At 42.6% G+C, this 18,047-nt stretch overlaps 1 protein-coding gene across 1 annotated transcript in view; it reads left to right on the forward strand.

The window, feature by feature from the left end:
- The first annotated feature begins 224 nt into the window (after positions 1-224).
- epb41a (erythrocyte membrane protein band 4.1a) overlaps positions 225-18,047 on the forward strand; it is a 55,837-nt gene continuing 38,014 nt past the window's right edge. The window contains exons 1-10 of the mRNA XM_070921815.1: positions 225-536; positions 2,462-2,734; positions 8,984-9,088; positions 10,252-10,294; positions 10,401-10,476; positions 11,111-11,329; positions 12,103-12,190; positions 14,024-14,176; positions 14,349-14,446; positions 14,600-14,775. Coding sequence (XP_070777916.1) covers positions 225-536; positions 2,462-2,734; positions 8,984-9,088; positions 10,252-10,294; positions 10,401-10,476; positions 11,111-11,329; positions 12,103-12,190; positions 14,024-14,176; positions 14,349-14,446; positions 14,600-14,775 — 1,543 coding nt within the window. The remainder of the gene's footprint in view (positions 537-2,461; positions 2,735-8,983; positions 9,089-10,251; positions 10,295-10,400; positions 10,477-11,110; positions 11,330-12,102; positions 12,191-14,023; positions 14,177-14,348; positions 14,447-14,599; positions 14,776-18,047) is intronic.

Raw genomic sequence — 18,047 nt, forward strand, 5'->3', positions numbered from 1 at the left:
CGTTCACATGTTCCAGACTGTGTTTTGTTTCTTCAACTCTTCCCAGCCCCTAAGTTGGATGGATACACCAATTTAGTAAATTAAATAATATAAACAGTCAAAGACCTCATTTCCACCTGGTATTAACATGTGATCTGTTTCTTTATCTGATCTTGATTAGCATAAAAACAGGGATGGTTCTGCTCTTTAACTTGATCTTGTCTTCTACCTCCAAAGCTGTTGCCATGACAACAGACGAGGCAGAGAGTCACCAGAAGAAGCCGAGGGAGCAGGAGGAAGCCGGCCAGGACGCCAGGCCATCCTCACCAGAGGAGGAGCAGCTCCGGCCACGCAACCGCAACTCTGCCGGTCGTGGCCTCTCCCGCCTCTTCTCCTCCTTCCTGAAGAGGCGCTCGCAGTGTGAGAGCGAGGCGGGAGAGAAGGAGGACAAGGAAGAAGAGGAAGCTAAAGCCCCCATTGCTGACCCTGAACCTGAACTGAGGACAGAGGGAGAGGTTGCCCTGGACCAACACTCAGTGAGCAGTGCTGAGGTTCAGGTCAGCCTGCATGTTACGTATCTGTGTCTTCATCTAGACCTTTTCAGACATGGAATATATTACATTGCTGAACTTGTTGAAGTAATGACTAACTTTCAGGCATAGGTGACATATGGTTCAGACAAGAGAGAGAGAAAGAGAGTCCAGTGGTGAGTTAAAAAGGTTCTGTTCTCACAGGCTGTATCACTGAACATATTTTTCTGTTGAAGCCTTAATGACTGTCATCAGCACGAGGGAGGCTTGCTCTGTCATAAGGGTGCGGGATTGTGGCAACAGGGGACGGACCCAAATGGCAGGATGATATCAGTGGTTTAATGACCAAAAATAGCTTGTAGGCAGACAGGCAAACAGGTAGACGGGTAATAGGCAGGTAGGTTCAGGTCCAAGTTTGGGTGACAGAATGACATAAGCAAAAACACAAGGCAAGACAGCAAAGGAGCAAAGGATCTGGGGCAGTATATGTAGAGAGTGGCTGTTTAGGGAATGAGATGCAGGTGAGGAGGTAGGAGTGGAAGGCCAGGTAATTGCAGAGTAGATGAGGGAAGCAGAAACAGGTGCGAAGAGAGGCGGGTCAGTCAGGTGAGTGAAAGTCCGGGGGCACCTGCTGAATGGAAGGAAAACGGCAACGAAGGGGCCTGGGGAAATAGAAATGTAGCTGGAGAAGAGGGACAGGGAGACAGACTGTGGCATGCCCCCGCTTCTCACCGTGAATCCACTAATATATTTTGGCATCATTTGGCGTTGTTAGAGCACAAACATTGAATAACAGTTGGGACTCTCATTTAATTTCTAAATTAAAAATAGAAGGAGAGAATATTACAAAACTCAGCTGCTAGGCTTTTTACAGATCCAAGAGGTATGATCACACTGCATCTGTTTAACCCTTTTTACATTGGCTTCCTGTTTGTTTTAGGATTGATTTTGATCTTATTGATTACCTTTAGGGCACCTACTGACCTGGCTCCAGATTATGTAGACGTTTTAATCCCTTATGAACCTTTGTGTGGTCCAGGCTGAAAACTAAAGGGGACAGAGTTTTTGCCCCCAGGGCCCAGAGGCTCTGGACCGACTGTTTGTTTTATTGGTTTTTAATTTCTTGTTTATCATTTTTAATTTTGCCCTGCATGTATTTTATCATTCGCTTTAGTATTTTATTAAATCTTTCTCTCTATGAAGCACTTTGTACTTTGTTTTGATTAGTACTCTATAAATAAAGTTTATTATTATTATATTAAAGTTTTTTTAACCTCTTCTTCCCCGGTTGCAGGGTTAAAAGACTTATCTGAGAAAAATATCCTCAGCAACTTGAAATTGGCTCTTTTACTGTGTTTCATCGGTTTTATTTTCTTCGCGCATAAGAGATGAAGATTGAGATAATTAATATATAACAATAATTGTAGAAGGCAGTAACATAGGACACAAGTTTAAAGTGATATGGGCATGTTACAGGTCCAACCGAGTAACATCCAATCTATTTAGACATGGGACCGACATGATAAATTGCCATCGGATTAACGTAACAGGTTGTACGTCTGAAAGGGGCTGTACTGTATCTGCTAAAGGTGTATATCTTCCTGTCAACCAGAAGTAACCACATGAAGATGAATGTGGCCCAAAATAAAAACTTGGGCAAAATAAGTCAAGTTGGTCCAGTCATCATAAGCACAACATGATGTTAATAGTTTACTTTCCACTTTCATGTGTGTGTTTCAAGTGTAACTCTACAGTGGTTAGGGGTTGTGTAACTCTGTGCTTGCACCTCTGTTGCTTAAATTAAAAAATTGCTAAAACGACCGTTAAGGCACACATATATGTAAACAGATTGATGTCTTTGGTGGTAAAACTGCCTATAGTCAAGACTAAATCTGTCACAAGGACAGATTAAGAGAGTGTTGACTGCAGTGTAATCAAAGTGTTTGTTTCAGGCTGTCCAGGTAGAGAAGAAAGAAGCTGAGGAGGGTGGAAAGGACAAAGAGAACAACAAGGAGAAAGAAGAGGAAGCTGCCCTGGAGAAGGAGGACAAGGAGAAGGAAAAAGAGGAGGAGAAGGAGTCCAGTCCTGAAGAAGGCAGTCAGGGAGAGAAGGAGGAGAAGTCGACTGAGGAGGAAGCCAAAGCTCCCAGAGCTCCACGTCGGCCCAAGACCATGCAGATCAAAGTCACCCTGCTGGACGACACTCTGTATGAGTGTGAGCTGGATGTAAGAGCATTTGTAATTTATCATGCACACACAAAAGGAAAATTCAATTTCAACTGGTTAAATTATTTCATTTTAATACATGCAGCCACAGGCTTCCATTGAAAGTATCAGAGCATATCAATTTAAAAGTATTAACATGTCATGAATACTGTCACATACAGGTGATAAAGCAATTAGTGTTACACCAGATTTATGCAGGTTTATTTTCAAGCTTGTGTAATTGTTAGAATCAGAATTACTTGATTGATCCCCGGGGGGAACTTATTTGAACCAAAACTGTGACATTGTTTTTTTGGTTTGTGGATTATTTGTTTAGTCTATGAAATGTCAGAGAATAAGAACAAATGGCCATGGCATTGCAATTCCCAGAGCCCTCCACATGTCTTTGAGTTGCTTATATTGTCTGATATAAAGTTAAAAACAGTTCGTGATTGATCTTCCAGCTGGTCATAGTATGTCTAATCTTGTTGGATTATTACAGAACAGGTTTAATACAGTATAACAGACATGTTGATAATCTGTTGGAAAGTGTGTCCATAAAGGTGTCCAATCAGTATGACACTTGGTGAATGGTGAAATTCTGTTCACTGGCTTTACCAAGGTACACGTTTTTGGCATTTGTGACAACCCCTGTGGGTTGGGCTCAAATGCTTTGGCAGGCCTATTTCAAACCAAAGACTGAAGACATCTACCAGTATTTATGATGATTGGACAAATGGTCAATGAGTTATGGCCAATTTCCTGCTAAGCCCCACCCTTTACCAATTTTGGTCTTGATACAGTCAAAATGAAAAAAGATTTTTTCAGATGGCAATTATCAAAAAATCCTTCATGGCTGGCTTTTATGGTCCCCGAGACTTTTTTGGCGAGCAAATTAATTGTTAATTATAGCATCACCATCAGGCTGTTTGGGGTTATATTTCTTGTGAAGTATTTGTACGTCATTTCGAGTTATGGGGCAAAGTTTCATGTCTCTAGCTCCTTCTAGCTTATGGCAACTTGAACGACGGCATAACACGACAAATAATAACTAGGAAATGCATTTCCTGCAGAAAATGTGTGTGAATGCTGGCAGCTGAAACAATTTAGAATGCATTATTGGAAAAGCAGAAATGAATAGTTTGAAAAGTCTTGAAGCACAAATGCACTGAACTGCAGTACTGTTGGGAGTTGAACTACTGACCATACAGTACCCACAAAGTTTTTTGCCACACATGATATTACCTATCCCCTGTGTTACCGAGCACATTGCCAATTTTAAAAAGAGGAGAGGTTATGCATTTTCTTGAAGCACTGCAAAACAATTTGAAGTCAAACCGCTGACCCTGTGGTTTCCACAACGGGTGATGACTTACTCTGACCACTTTGTTATCAAGCAGCCTACCAAAAACTGTTAAAAAGGAGACAGGTCCTAAACACTATCACTAGTGCTCACTTTAGTGGATCCCTCTTTTGGTCTAACTGCACTCTCAGAAATACGGCTTAATCATTGTAAAATACATTTAAATCTGGCCTTTTTTACAAGAGAATTCAGCCTGTAAGGACTGAAAACACTCGAAGTAGCAGTAGTAGTAGTAATAGTAGCAATAGTAGAAGTAGAAGTAGCAGTAGCAGCAGCAGCAGTAGTAGTAGCAGTACACGTAGTAGTAGCAGTACACGTAGTAGTAATAATACCAGTAGTTCAAAGAAATTGATTGAGTAATTAAGTCCCCTTAATGGAGTTGAGGTATCATCTGTGTAAGAAATTAAAGTGCTTGAACAGCGACACCTGCTGGCAAAAAGGGAAAGAGCAGACTGTGTGAAGTGGTGGTGGGGGGCAGAGGAGGACAGGTTCTGTGTTATGCTAAACTGTTGCCAACGTGCCAAAACATGTAAAATGATGCTCCAACAGAGGATGTCCTCCCTAACCAATCAACAACCAGGATACAATATTGACATTGCGTTGTTCCAATGATGATTTACAAATTTCATCAGTTTCCTTAGTTCTTTAACACTGTATTGCACATGAGTGAGTGTGACAAACTGGCAATCAAGCGATATATTCATAATTCCATACAGTAGTATATTAGAAAAAAAATTACAACATGCAAATTGAGAACTACTTTTGAACAAGGTAACTGGAGGACTGAAGCTAACACTGAGAATGGATTTGGACTGGGGGGCATGGCAGCGGCGATTAGCAGATAATGTTAATCTATATGAGCCATGATCACATAACTGTTTATGCTCGGTTGTTACAGTGTGGTTGAAGATCTTTACCAAGATGGCCTGAAAACACAGTGTTGAACAGCATCACCAGATTTACCTGGCTTAGTGTGGCTGTAGCTGGCAAGATAACAAGCTTGCTAGTGTCCACTAACAATAAATGACAGTAACTGACAGTGATTGTTTAAGCACAATTTTGAAAATTGTCAACACACAACACACAACTACACACACAAGTAGCAGAATACCCCAGACCTTTAGCAAAATGAAACACTTCATTCACAACACAATAATTTATAAAAAGCCAATTTTGTCACTGTATGGAACACACATGGCTCCTATGATCTGATTCTGTTTGAACTGCTGTGCTCAATCTGCTTTTCTACTACTTTTCTAAAAAGTATTGACCAAACACAAGAAAATATTTATTTCTCTCCACATTGTAAAATTAGTCAATACATCCATGCATTTCCAGGTTGCATTTTACACTTAACATTAGAACAGAACATATTCTCAATAGAATATAGTAAAGTACACACAACAAAAACATTTTGTGGAGCATCATCTCTTCACCATCTGTCTCAGATGACAATGTATCTCATCTTCTCTGCATCCGTTTGGTCTTCTGCTGTGACAATGATCTGTGGTCTGTCTATCTAATCGTCTAAATGTGGGCTGTGTTGTAAGGACCTAAGTTTGCATGGTGGTGGAGAACCCCATTCTGCATGATTGCAGTGTGCATTGTGATGTTGACATCTGACAGCTGCTCTTTGGCCAATGATGTTTCTCCCTCTTCTTACTTTTGTCAGGTTAAACCCAGCCTCATGTATGAAGATAAATTCATGCAGGTTTAAATTCAATTTACACGTAAAAAGGTTTTGTGTGCAGTGCACAATACTAAACATTACAAAACCTCCACATATTCATCTGCAGATCTTTTACTCACTCAGAATGTCTTTCAAATGGCACTCTGTTGTTGTTTCATCTGTATGGGACGTATTTTAAGGATTTGCAGCAGTGTTGATAGAGAGACCTGATGGACTTCATTGAAAACTAAGTGGTCACTGAGGATGTTTGTTGGAATTTCTCTGAGGCATATCGCACTATAGGCCAAAATCATATTTATGATAGTTCTCTCATGTTGCTCTGAGAATATGTGGGGGCTTTCCCCCTTGATGTTCTCAGCCCTTAATCATATGTAAACCATTCAAAATACATATAAAATGCAATAGGACTACTCCTACTGATCTAGTGCATATAGTAGGCTACACTGTTCTGATTTAACTGTAGACAGTAGAGAAAGCTTGTTTTTCACCTGTGCTCTTGTCTGCTGACGTTGGGCTGAACTCTTTGTCCAGCCTCTCTCAAAGTCAACCCATGGTGTGCAACATGGTCAGCCAATGTTGCTCGATTCTCTTCTGATAAATTTGGTTCTCGTCTTCTTTGTCCATGTCCTCCTTTAGGTCTACCTCTTTCTCTTCCTCTCCCTACCCCTCTTCCTCTGCGGGCTCCCCCTCTCATCCTCACTGTCTCTCTTCCTCTTAATGCAACATTGCCCTCCATTTTTGTTGAATACAGGTACACTCACCTGTTTCCTTTTTATACTCACCAATCAGACATAAGCAATGTCTGATTGGTGAGTTTACAATTAAGCACTAAGGTATCTGTATACCTGACGGTTGCGTTTGATCAATTCGTTCGGTAAAAATAAGATAAATAACAGACAATGCAGTTACCAAATAAAGTGTCCAGTAGGGGGTGGGTGCGTTAATGTAGCGCAGGGGGGACAGGGCGGTGTACGTTAATATAACGTATAACTTTAGTTTGTGTTGGGGGGGGGCACGTTCGTCCCCTGCAGAGGGGAAGAAACTGTTTTTGTGTCGGGAGGTTTTGGTCCTGATGAACCGCAGCCTCCTACCAGAGGGGAGGGGGTCAGACAGATTGTGTCCGGGGTGGGAGGGGTCGGCAGCGATCTTCCCTGCTCTCCTCAGGGTCCTGGAGGAGTACAGGTCCTGAAGAGATTGGAGGTTGCAGTCAATCACCCTTTCTGCAGAGCGGATGATGGTGGAGCGTACCAGACAGTGATGGAGGAGGTGAGGATGGACTCTATGATGGCAGTGTAGAAGTGAACCGGCATTGTTTGTGGCAGGTTAAACTTCTTCAGCTGCCTCAGGAAGTACATCCTCTGTTGGGCTTTCTTGATGAGGGAGCTGATATTCAGCTCCCACCGGAGGTCCTGGCTGATGATGGAGCCGGGACGATCGTGTTGAAGGCAGAGCTGAAGTCCACGAATAGGATCCTGGCATAGGATCCTGCGGAGTCCAGGTGCTGGAGGATGAAGTGTAGGGCCAAGTTGACAGCGTCGTCTACAGACCTGCTGGCTCTGTAGGCGAACTGCAGGGGGTCCAGCAGAGGGTCAGTGATGGATTTGACAAAACCAGGCATTCAAATGAGTCAGGGCGATGGGTCTGTAGTCATTTAATCCTGTGGGCCCTGGTTTTTTGGGGACGGGGATGATGGTGGAGGCCTTGAAGCAGGCTGGCACATGGCATGTCTCCAGTGAGGTGTTGAAGATGTCTGTGAACACCAGAGACAGCTGATCGGCGCAGCGCTTCAGGCAGAATGGAGAGATGGAGTCTGGTCCAGCAGCTTTCTGGGGGTTTTGTCTCTTGAAGAGCCTGTTCACATCTCTTTCAAGGACAGACAGAGGTGTCGATGTTGGGGGGGGGGGCACTGTGGGGGGCAGCTGTGGTGGTAAGAGGTGTAAGAGTTCAGCCCCAGGTGTGATGAGGGGGTTGGGGCTGTTGGTCTGGAGCTGGTGGGTGATGGTGTGGGTGATGGTGTCAGGACTGTCCCATTGTCTTTCAAAGCGACAGTAGAAGTTGTTGAGGTAGTTGGTGAGGAGACGGCCGTTAGCAGAGTTGGGGGCTCTTTGCTTGTAGTTGGTGATCTGCCTGAGCCCACTCCACACAGAAGCAGAGTCACTGGAGGAGAACTGATTTTGTAGTCTCTCTGAGTACAGTCGTTTAGCTTCCCTCACCGCCTTGCTAAACCTGTACTGTTGCCACTCTTAAACGCCTCTTCCTTTTCCAACTTCAACTGTCGCAGTCTTGCTGTGAACCAGGGTTTGTCGTTGTTATAACTCACCCTGGTGCGAGATGGTACACAGTAGTCCTCACAGAAGCTGATATATGACGTCGCAGCCTCTGTGTACTCATCCAGACTGTTGGTAGCAGTCCTGAAAACATCCCAGTCAGTACAGTCCAAACACGCCTTCAGGTCCTCTGCAGTTTCACTGGTCCACTTCTTCAATGTTCTCCCAACAGGCTTAGAAAGTTTTAATTTCTGCCTGTATGCAGGAATCAGGTGGACCATGTCGTGGTCAGAGTGTCCCAGTGCAGCGCGGGTGACGGCGTGAAAAGCATTACTGACTGTGGTGTAACAGTAATCCAGAGTGTTCCCCTCCCTGGTGGGGCATTTAATAAACTGTTAATAAACTCCCACTTCTTTTAATAATAAAAGACAACCATTCTTCTCTTTCTTCCTTCCTTCCTTCTCTTTCTGGTGTCACTGACGCCCAAAGCTCTGCGCCTTTTTGAACACCATTCTGGTACCCCTCGCTCTTGCAGATCTCCTCAAGTAACTTCTTATATTGTTCCAAATGGACCACCACATGATTTGAAACAGGCGAGTAGTATTCCATTAGAGCTCAAACAACAAGCCTACAATATTCAACAGAATACCTCAATTGTCATAAAGCCAGCAGACAAGGGTGGTTTAGCTGTAATGTTTAGTCGAGGTCATTGTGGCTCCAATATCATCTCAGACCTGTCCTCTCCTCTGCTGAGTCTCTGCTTCAGTTTGAACCTTACTGTTAAACTGCCCTGTGGGAGAAGCGACCGCTCTCTCTCTGCGCCTCTGCGCTGTACTCACCTACATCTGCACAGTTCAGCACTCACTGAATACATTGTATGTGATGTCAGGTCTGTTACATCAGTTACATTTTTTACGTTTCTCGTTCCCTGTTATGTATGTGTGTGTCAGAAACATGCCAAAGGCCAGGAGCTGTTTATGAAGGTGTGTGACCACCTCAACCTGCTGGAGAAAGACTACTATGGCCTGGCTATCTGGGAGACGCCCACCATGAAGGTGAGCTGGATTTAACTAGTTAGTATCAGTCATCTGGGAGACGCCCACCATGAAGGTGAGCTTGATTCTATCTAGTTAGTATCAGTCCAAGAATCCCAATCTCAGTGTTCCATTATTAGGACTGTTGTAGAAGGATGCTTGATTTTGTTTTCAAAAGTCAATATGCAATGGGGAAACACAAATCCATGTTTTCATCCAAGCAATTTTATGCAAATTATTTAAGTAGAAATGGATGGAAGCAACTAAATTCAACAAAACTTCTAAAAAGTTTACGTTCGCTTGAGGTGTTGTTTTCCTTCTGTCCATGGAGAGTTTATGCCACAAATCAACAATGAAACATTCTTGTTGAATGAATAATGTTGTAGCGATAGATCAGCTGTTTGTTATTACATTGCACAACAATACTAAACACACTGAAATTAAGCAAAGACTGTCTGTAAATGATGTCCAACATAATCAATACCCAGAGCTGTCAAACGCACTGCTGCACCCGTAGGGGAGACTCTCTTCTGTACATCAAGAGACCGGTTATTGGCACCTCTCTCATCATCTTGCTTTGGAAAGCAAGACATATGGTCTCATGTGCTGAATCAAAAGAACCAAATAGCTGTAAGGTCTAGACTTATTTTAACCATGTTTTCTTCCTGACATTGGAACCTTGTGCTGACAGTTTATTTACCCAACTGATAAAAACACACAATTTGCATACCATTTGTTGCGAGATTTGTAACTTATCCAGGTTTCCATCCGCATGTAGTGCAAATTTTAGTTTCGTTTCTTTAAGTTGAGCGCATCAAGATAAACAATTGGGGGCGCTAATTCTCCAATAAGGTGCCATTAAACCATTGCAGGAGAAGAGGGCACAACGAGATGATGTAATTAAAAGAGCGCCAGTCAAACCTCAAACGTTGTGGAAAACATGATGGAAATATGGTATTTATGTTTGTTTCATGCACTTGGCTTAAAATTCCCTTGTGCTAAATGATTGCAGTCAGCTGAAATAATTGTGATTAGGCAATCATGTAATAATTGCAACAGGCCTACTGAATGTCATAGACAGTTAGATTATTCTGTGGCCCTTAGAGCTTAAGGACTTCTGACACTGAGCGGTGTTTGATGATATCAAACCTTATGTTACATCCCTCATATTTTTTTTAAATCAGATTTGGATGGACCTTACAAAGGAGATCCGCAGGCAAGTACAAGGTGAGCAAAACTTTAACCGCAAATACACCATCTGTTCTCATTTTCTTTTGTAACATGTTTCTAATGTTTACAGATATTGCATTACACTCTCATTTTCTTTCTCAAGGTGCCAACTATAATTTCACCTTCAATGTGAAATTCTATCCACCGGACCCAGCCCAGCTGTCTGAGGACATAACAAGGTACTGCATGGGTTCCAGTGATTTTGTCAACTGCTCCCTACAATCCTAATTTTATTGTATCAAAAGGTCAATATGGGCAGGACTTATTTCTCCAGAGGAGGTGGAATCATTTTAATATTGTATTCAGCGATTTTAGAAGTGCGTGTGTTTTTTTCCGTCTCAGTCAAACATTAAAACAATAAATGTGGGCGATTTATACGACTTATAATATTTGATGGTAAGGTCTATTTCCATGTTTCCTTTTTGTCATAATTTGACCCTATTTTTAAAATCATGGCGGTTACATATTATTTTAATATGTAAAGGTAACTTATTCCAATTCCTGGCACCACAGAACCTAAAGGAACAAGTTCCCCTGTTAGTGTTAAACCTCTACAAGTCACCAACACTGGCTCTAGTCTGGTGGACAGACACCCTTATGAATCAAACATTACAGGGCCATGCAGATGAGCAATTTATTGAGCATGAAAGTTGACAAAAATCTTACTTACTTACTAGCCTTTTATGGAGCTTTTAACCACATCTCACAGTCATCCTCGGCGGATGCAGTACAGACCCCCTATATACGATAATCTGTTATCAAGAAACCAGAGTTCCATATTCAGTACATGTGATCCCTGCTTGTGCACTGCAGGTACTACCTGTGTCTCCAGCTGCGGAAGGACATCCTGCAGGGCCGCCTTCCTTGTTCCTTCGTCACCCTGGCGCTGCTTGGCTCCTACGCCCTGCAGTCGGAGCTGGGCGAGTACGACCCTGAGGTGCACGGCAATGAATACGCTAAGGACATGAAAATGGCCCAGGGTCAGACCAAGGAGCTGGAGCACAAAATGATGGAGCTGCACCATACATACAGGTCAGAACACTGCCTCATTCAACCAGTGGTGGAAGTGTTCAGATTCTTTACCTAAGTAAAAGTATCAATACCACAATTGAGTGGATTTGTAAAACAATTTTGTCAAAGTCAAATCCTGTATTCAAAATTTTACATAAGTAAAAGTACATAAATATTATAGCATTATTATACTAATGATGGTAATATTTAAGCAACATATTAACTACTTTATTTTAATCTTTAACAGTACTAATTCATAAAAGGATCACATGTTTTGTACATAAGGAAAAGCATAAATTCTAGAGTAACTAATGTTATACCTGCTGCTCTTTATTGTTAAATGTTGAAAATGGGCTCAGTAAGTAGTAAGTCATCCTTGTTTTCCATCGTGACTTCAGATCCAAGTATCCTTCATAGATAATAAAAAACCACAATGTGTGTGCAACTTTGTCTGTAGCATTTTTAATGCCATGTGTATTAAATTGTCTACTAAATTAATTAATCTACTTAAGTAAATGCACTTCACCTTTACTTCCTACCACTCCCCTCAATAGAACTAATCCCACCTAATTATTGATGTAACTATGCATAAACAACATTACAAGAGAAGGCCTACATAAAAGATAAATCAAGGGTGAGGGGAAAAGACACCTTCTTCCACTCTCCAAAGCCCAGTTTTGTGCTGTAATAACCTTGGTTTGAATTGAGATGCAGTATCTGCATTTATATCACAGCTTCTCCACAGTCACAGTAACTAAAGATTTTGTTGGATTTCTGCTGTTGTGTTGTGGCAGGTCAATGAGTCCGGCCCAGGCAGACCTGATGTTCCTGGAGAATGCCAAGAAACTCTCCATGTACGGAGTGGACCTCCACCAGGCCAAGGTGAGCACAGGAGACAGGAGATTTTTCAGCTGCTCTGCTAGTCATCTTCCCTACATTGTTAAATGTTTGAAAAAGGGCTTAGTAGGAAGTAAGTCATCCTTGTTTTCCATGGTGTCTTTAGATCCTTCATAGATCAAATAAAACCTCCAACACACTTAATCTGGGTGTGAATGTGATATAGCCTTACAGTGCTCCATGAAAACAACGCATTGATGTAAAAAGAAAAAGACACACAGTGTGTTTGCAGCTTTATCTGTTAGTATTTTTAATGTCATGCATCACAGAAGTGTGCATGCCTGGCCTGAACAGGAGGAAGACATGTGACTTGTCAGGTTTTACAGCAGAAATCAGGTCAATCTGTTTGCATCAGAGCAGGGATTTAAACTAATATGGAGGGAGGAACTATTAAAGAACTATATTGCCCCCCTGTGGATATATAAGGATTGCAACTTGTCTACTTATATGGATAATCATACATACTGTAGTAAACATTTCAAACACATGGTGTGTGCTTATTGCAATTATTAGTTGGCAAACAGAAAGTCATAGAATAAACTGTTAAAATGTAAAATTTGTGTAAATGAAAAATATTAAAATGTCATCATTCCTCAAGATAGTCTCTTGTAAAAGGTTTTACATCTGCTTGAGGTGTTTTTTTTTCTTTTTGTCCATAAAGAGTTTATGTAACAATGATTTTAGTATTTATAATTATCACTAATTATCATTTTAGTATTCATAATTATCACAACTGGAAAACCAATGAAATGAATATGTTAAAAGTACATTTGCAGCCCAATGAATCTGCACAACACTGACTTCTTACAAACAAACCTGGAGGAATATGCATGAAGTCATATGGACTGACAGGTAACTCATTCATTGGGCATCAGCCTAGGATGACCTAGGAGGTAAATTAAATTCCAACTCACAGCAGGTCATGCTGCATCTTACTCAACCCAATGTGTTAATTTATCTTCTCTGGTGTCACAAAGAGCTTTCCAAGAAATAATTGATTATGAGGATTATTAGTCCAGACTGAAACTGGAGAACAAGATGCAATCCTTTTTAGGTGGTCTTGGTCCAATTCTTGGGTCCAGAGTTTGACTGACAGCTTCAACATCAGCCCAAATAAATAGAACCAAAGAGGCAAACACACCACAATTTCTTTGAACCGAACCAAGTTAAGTGTGAAAGTACCCCAAAATCACATAATTACTATCACAAAATCATGTGGTTTGTCTGCTTTGCTTTCACATGACAAATGTATTGCAGCAGAGTATTCTTGGAAATGGGAGTCCCTCAGTTTTAAGCAGTTTTGCAGTGGTTGTTTAGTCGATTTGAGTGGCAGCTTTTGCACCAGGCTAGAGGAGCCAAACAAAGCAGTTTAGGTGTGAAACATTGCAAATGCAACGCACACAGTGCTGCTTCATTTGATGCTTGTCAATTCACGCCCATAGCACACACCAAATGCATCTGACAGAAGAAGTTAGCCAAGTACCCCAGTAGCCAGGATGTGCCAATTGAGGGAGGAAATGTGATAAAACTTTTGCTTTTCTGACATCAACCTGTGGTGACATGGTTTTGATCATGTTGGTGGAGAGGAATGGTGGTTATCCCTCCAACAGTCTTCCAGAGGCTGGAGCCTGACTGAAGCTATTTTAGGTAGCGGTGGAACACATCTTAATACACTTCCTTTCATTTGTCACCCATTTAAGATCTTTCTTTGTTGTTCATTCCATGTTCCATCAAAAGGTCTTAGCTGTCTTAAATCTGCATATCCTGTTGACAGTTAATGAAAATCTTTCTTTCTGTCTCTTTGGGTGTCTCTGTCAGGATCTGGATGGTGTTGACATCATGCTGGGGGTTTGCTCCAGTGGTCTGATGGTTTACAAAGACAAACTGAGGATCAACCGTTTCCCCTGGCCCAAAGTCCTAAAGGTCTCATACAAACGCAGCAGCTTCTTCATCAAAATAAGACCATCTGAGGTATGGTGTTCATCATTTCATATATATACTGTATATATGAAATAATAATATAATATTCATCCGCCTGTATTCATCTGTCGTTCATCATTAATGCTGAACTTACCCAAACTGTGAATGAAACCATGAATCTAATTTCATTTTCAAGTCTTGTTTGTGTTTCTTGTTTCAACAGGTGGAACAGTACGAGAGTGCAATTGGCTTCAAACTACCCAATTACAAGGCAGCCAAGAAGCTGTGGAAAGTGTGTGTTGAACATCACACCTTCTTCAGGTAGGATATTGTATTCTTTAAGTCACTTTGTTCACATGGCAGTGCTGTGCAGTGTTTTACTTGAAGGAACTATGGACATTTTGCTAAATATGCTTGCTTGTTGCAGCTCAGAAGATCAAGCTCAGTGTTTTGTGTGTTTTTCTTTGTGTGCAGGCTGACCTCCACTGAGATGGCCACCACTCCGAGGAAGTTCTTGGCGTTGGGCTCTAAGTTTCGCTACAGTGGTCGGACTCAGGCTCAGACCAGACAGGCAAGCTCTTTAATCGACAGACCAGCTCCTCTGTTCCAGCGCTCATCCAGCAAGAGGAACTCACGCAGCCTGGATGGAGGTACACTGTTCCACCTGCTGTTTGTGCTGTAGGAGTGTGTGTGTGTGTATTTGTCGCACCAGAGCTTGTCAAAGTGTTACACAGTTGCTTACTGAGGTCATGACTACACTGTGTATCTTGTATTCCATTAGTGTTGGTCACACGTGTCCTCAGAAATAGATGCTTAGCACCAACAGCAGACAGACATAGTGGAGAACATAGCGGAGCAATTAGCAGTTAAAGAGCTATTTCCCGATGTTGTGTTCACAACTTGTTTCTGCTGCCCACAAGTGGCCAAAGAAAAATCAGTTATTGCAGGTTTAAATTCTCCAGGTACTCACAACATACACAGGCAATGGCACATGGCAAAGGCTCATGTCATAGCGGCTTGTCTACATATAGCTGCTTGTCTACGTTTACGCATTGTTAAAATCAAGTATGTTTCAACATTTAGTTCTTGTTTTGTTTCCCGCAGTTTTCATAGTTTTCTTTCCGTTCTCATTTAGTTCTCAGTTTTTCTGCCTCTCCTCTCTCTTTACTTTTTGATCACACATTACTATCTACCCCACAGCTCTGTCATCGAGAACAGAGCGTTACATATGTTTTGTACTTACTGTATAACATGTTTTTTAAAGTTGTGCTGACAAACAGACCAAACAGGCCAGCCATGGTCAATTAAGGTAAACCACACGTTCTGCATGAAGCTTCTTTTGCTGTTATTATCTGCCTTTTCTTGCTTTTGCCATTCTTGCTCTTTTCATATACTCAACTCTAACTCCAAGGAGTCATTCCCACAGTTTAAAGTTGGGCACAGTTGCTGTTCTGCATCTTATAGAGGTGTTCAGGATTCAGGTTCAGGAGTCTCCAGCCATACTTGTTCTGTAAGGCTGTACTTAAGCGCAGTGGTGCTTTGACCTCAATACTAACAACAGCATGCTAACATGCTCACAATGACAGTTCGAGAATTTACTCGGACCAAAGGTCAAATACAGGCTTACAGCTCGGCAACTAGAATCAGGCAATCAAGTCCATTGGGGCAACATTAACATTTTGGCAGAGGACAAGTGTTTGTTGTACGATAAACGTTATCGTTTGGTGGCCTCAGCAGTGGTGTCGCAAACAAAAGAAAGTGTGGCAACATGTTGATGTTGAGGTAAATGCAGTGGGTTCCACAAAAGGGAACCATGTTGCATCCCACCATCGGAGCATGTCTGCCACTGGTACAGGCACTGGTACACCCAAGCTTTCACCGCTGGAAACCCAAATTTCTGAGAAAGAGGGAGAGACTACAACCACTCAACCACTACAGGCCTGTCGCCCTGACCTCTCACCTTATGAAGACCATGGAGAGGATCATCCTCAAACACCTGCGACCCCTGGTGAGCACAACGCTGGACCCCCTCCAGTTTGCTTACCGTCCTGGAATCGGGGTAGATGACGCTGTCATCTATGTACTACACAGATCCCTTTCTCACCTGGAAAACTCTGGAAGCACTGTGAGGATCATGTTCTTTGACTTCTCCAGTGCCTTCAACACCATCCAGCCAGCACTGCTGAGAGTGAAGTTTGAGGGAGAGTGAGTGGACCGTCACCTGGCTTCATGGACAATTGACTACCTCACCAACAGACCACAGTATGTGAGGCTCTGGGACTGTGTGTCTGATGTGGTTGTCTGCAGCACGGGGGCCCCCCAGGGTACGGTTCTCTTTCCATTCCTTTTCACCCTCTACACCTCCAACTTCAGACACAACACTGTCAGTTGCCACATCCAGAAGTTCTCTGATGACACTGCCATCGTTGGATGTGTGCCTGAGGGGAATGACCTGGAATACAGGGAGGTCATCAGCAACTTTGTCAGCTGGTGCGAGCTCAACCAGCTTCACATCAACGCCAGCAAGACGAAGGAGATGATGATCGATTTCAGGAGGAAGTCATCCAGCATCACACCGTTGAACATCCAGGGTTTGGACATTGAGGTGGTGGAGAACTACAAATTCCTGGGTGTTCTCCTGAACAATAAACTGGACTGGTCTGACCACACTCAGGCCCTGTACAAGAAGGGTCAAAGCCGCCTCCACCTGCTGAGGAGGCTGAGGTGTGTGCAGGAAACTGCTCCGGACTTTTTATGACACTGTGGTAGCTTCGGCTATCTTCTATGCTGTGGTCTGCTGGGGGGGGGGGGGGGGGGGGCAGCACGGACAGGGACAGGAGGAGGCTCAATAGACTGATTAGGCGAGCTGGCTCTGTTCTGGACTGCCCGCTGGACTCCATTGAGGAGGTGGGGGAGAGGAGGATGTTAGCCAAGCTGACATCCATCATGGACAACACCTCTCACCCCCTGCACAAGACTGTGGGGGCCCTGAGCAGCTCCTTTAGCAGCAGACTGTTACATCCACGGTGTAAGAAGGAGCGCTACCGCAGGTCGTTCATTCCGACTGCTATAAGACTGTTTAACTGCACATAAATCTGCAAAATTTGTACATACTTTATATCTTCCGTGTATATATTTATTTTTGTCCCCCATATTTTTGATATCTGTATTTATTATTTGTATATTGTTTTTCTTTTTTAAAAAAAATACTTCTAATTCTTATCGACACAGTGCTTGTCTGCTGTGTGTTTCTGCACCTTTCTGTCTTTGCTGCTGTGACTTGTAAATTTCCCCGCTGTGGGATTAATAAAGTCTAAGTCTAAGTCTAAGACCAACAGCTGATACCACAGATGAACCTGGTAAAGCACTGTTTTATTTTTCATTGTTAGAAAGTCTCAATGGAGGGGGAACATTTGATTGAAAGTGGAAGCCTATTCCAAAGTTTTGGAATGGTTGTTGGAGCTGCCACTGCAAAGGGACCCACTAGCCTCAATTGTGGAAAAGTCAAAAACAATTGTTCAGAGGATCTGAGAGGCCCAGAGTTGGAGTAGGGGCAGAGAAGTTCTGAAATGTACAGAGGTGCCAGTCAATGTATGGCTTTAAAAACAAGTAAAAGAACCTTGAAATCAATCCTGTGTTTGACAGGTAGCCAGTGCAGAGATGCTAGTACTGGTGTAATGCTGTCTCTCTCTCTGGTACCAGTTAGAAGTCTAGCTGCAGCATTCTGTACCAGCTGCAGACGAGACAAAGAGGACTGGCCAATACCCATGTACAGTGAGTTGCTGTAATCTAGCCTTGAAGAGATTAAGGCGGTGGTAACATTCTTCAAGTTGTTGCAAGAGAGGATGGATTTAAGTTTAGCTATGTTCCTTAGCTGAAAAAAGTAGCCTTCACCACAGAGTTGATCTGTTTGTTAAATTTA

This window comes from Enoplosus armatus, chromosome 16 (genome assembly GCF_043641665.1).
Source record: "Enoplosus armatus isolate fEnoArm2 chromosome 16, fEnoArm2.hap1, whole genome shotgun sequence".
NCBI classification, from domain to species: Eukaryota; Metazoa; Chordata; class Actinopteri; order Centrarchiformes; family Enoplosidae; genus Enoplosus; species Enoplosus armatus.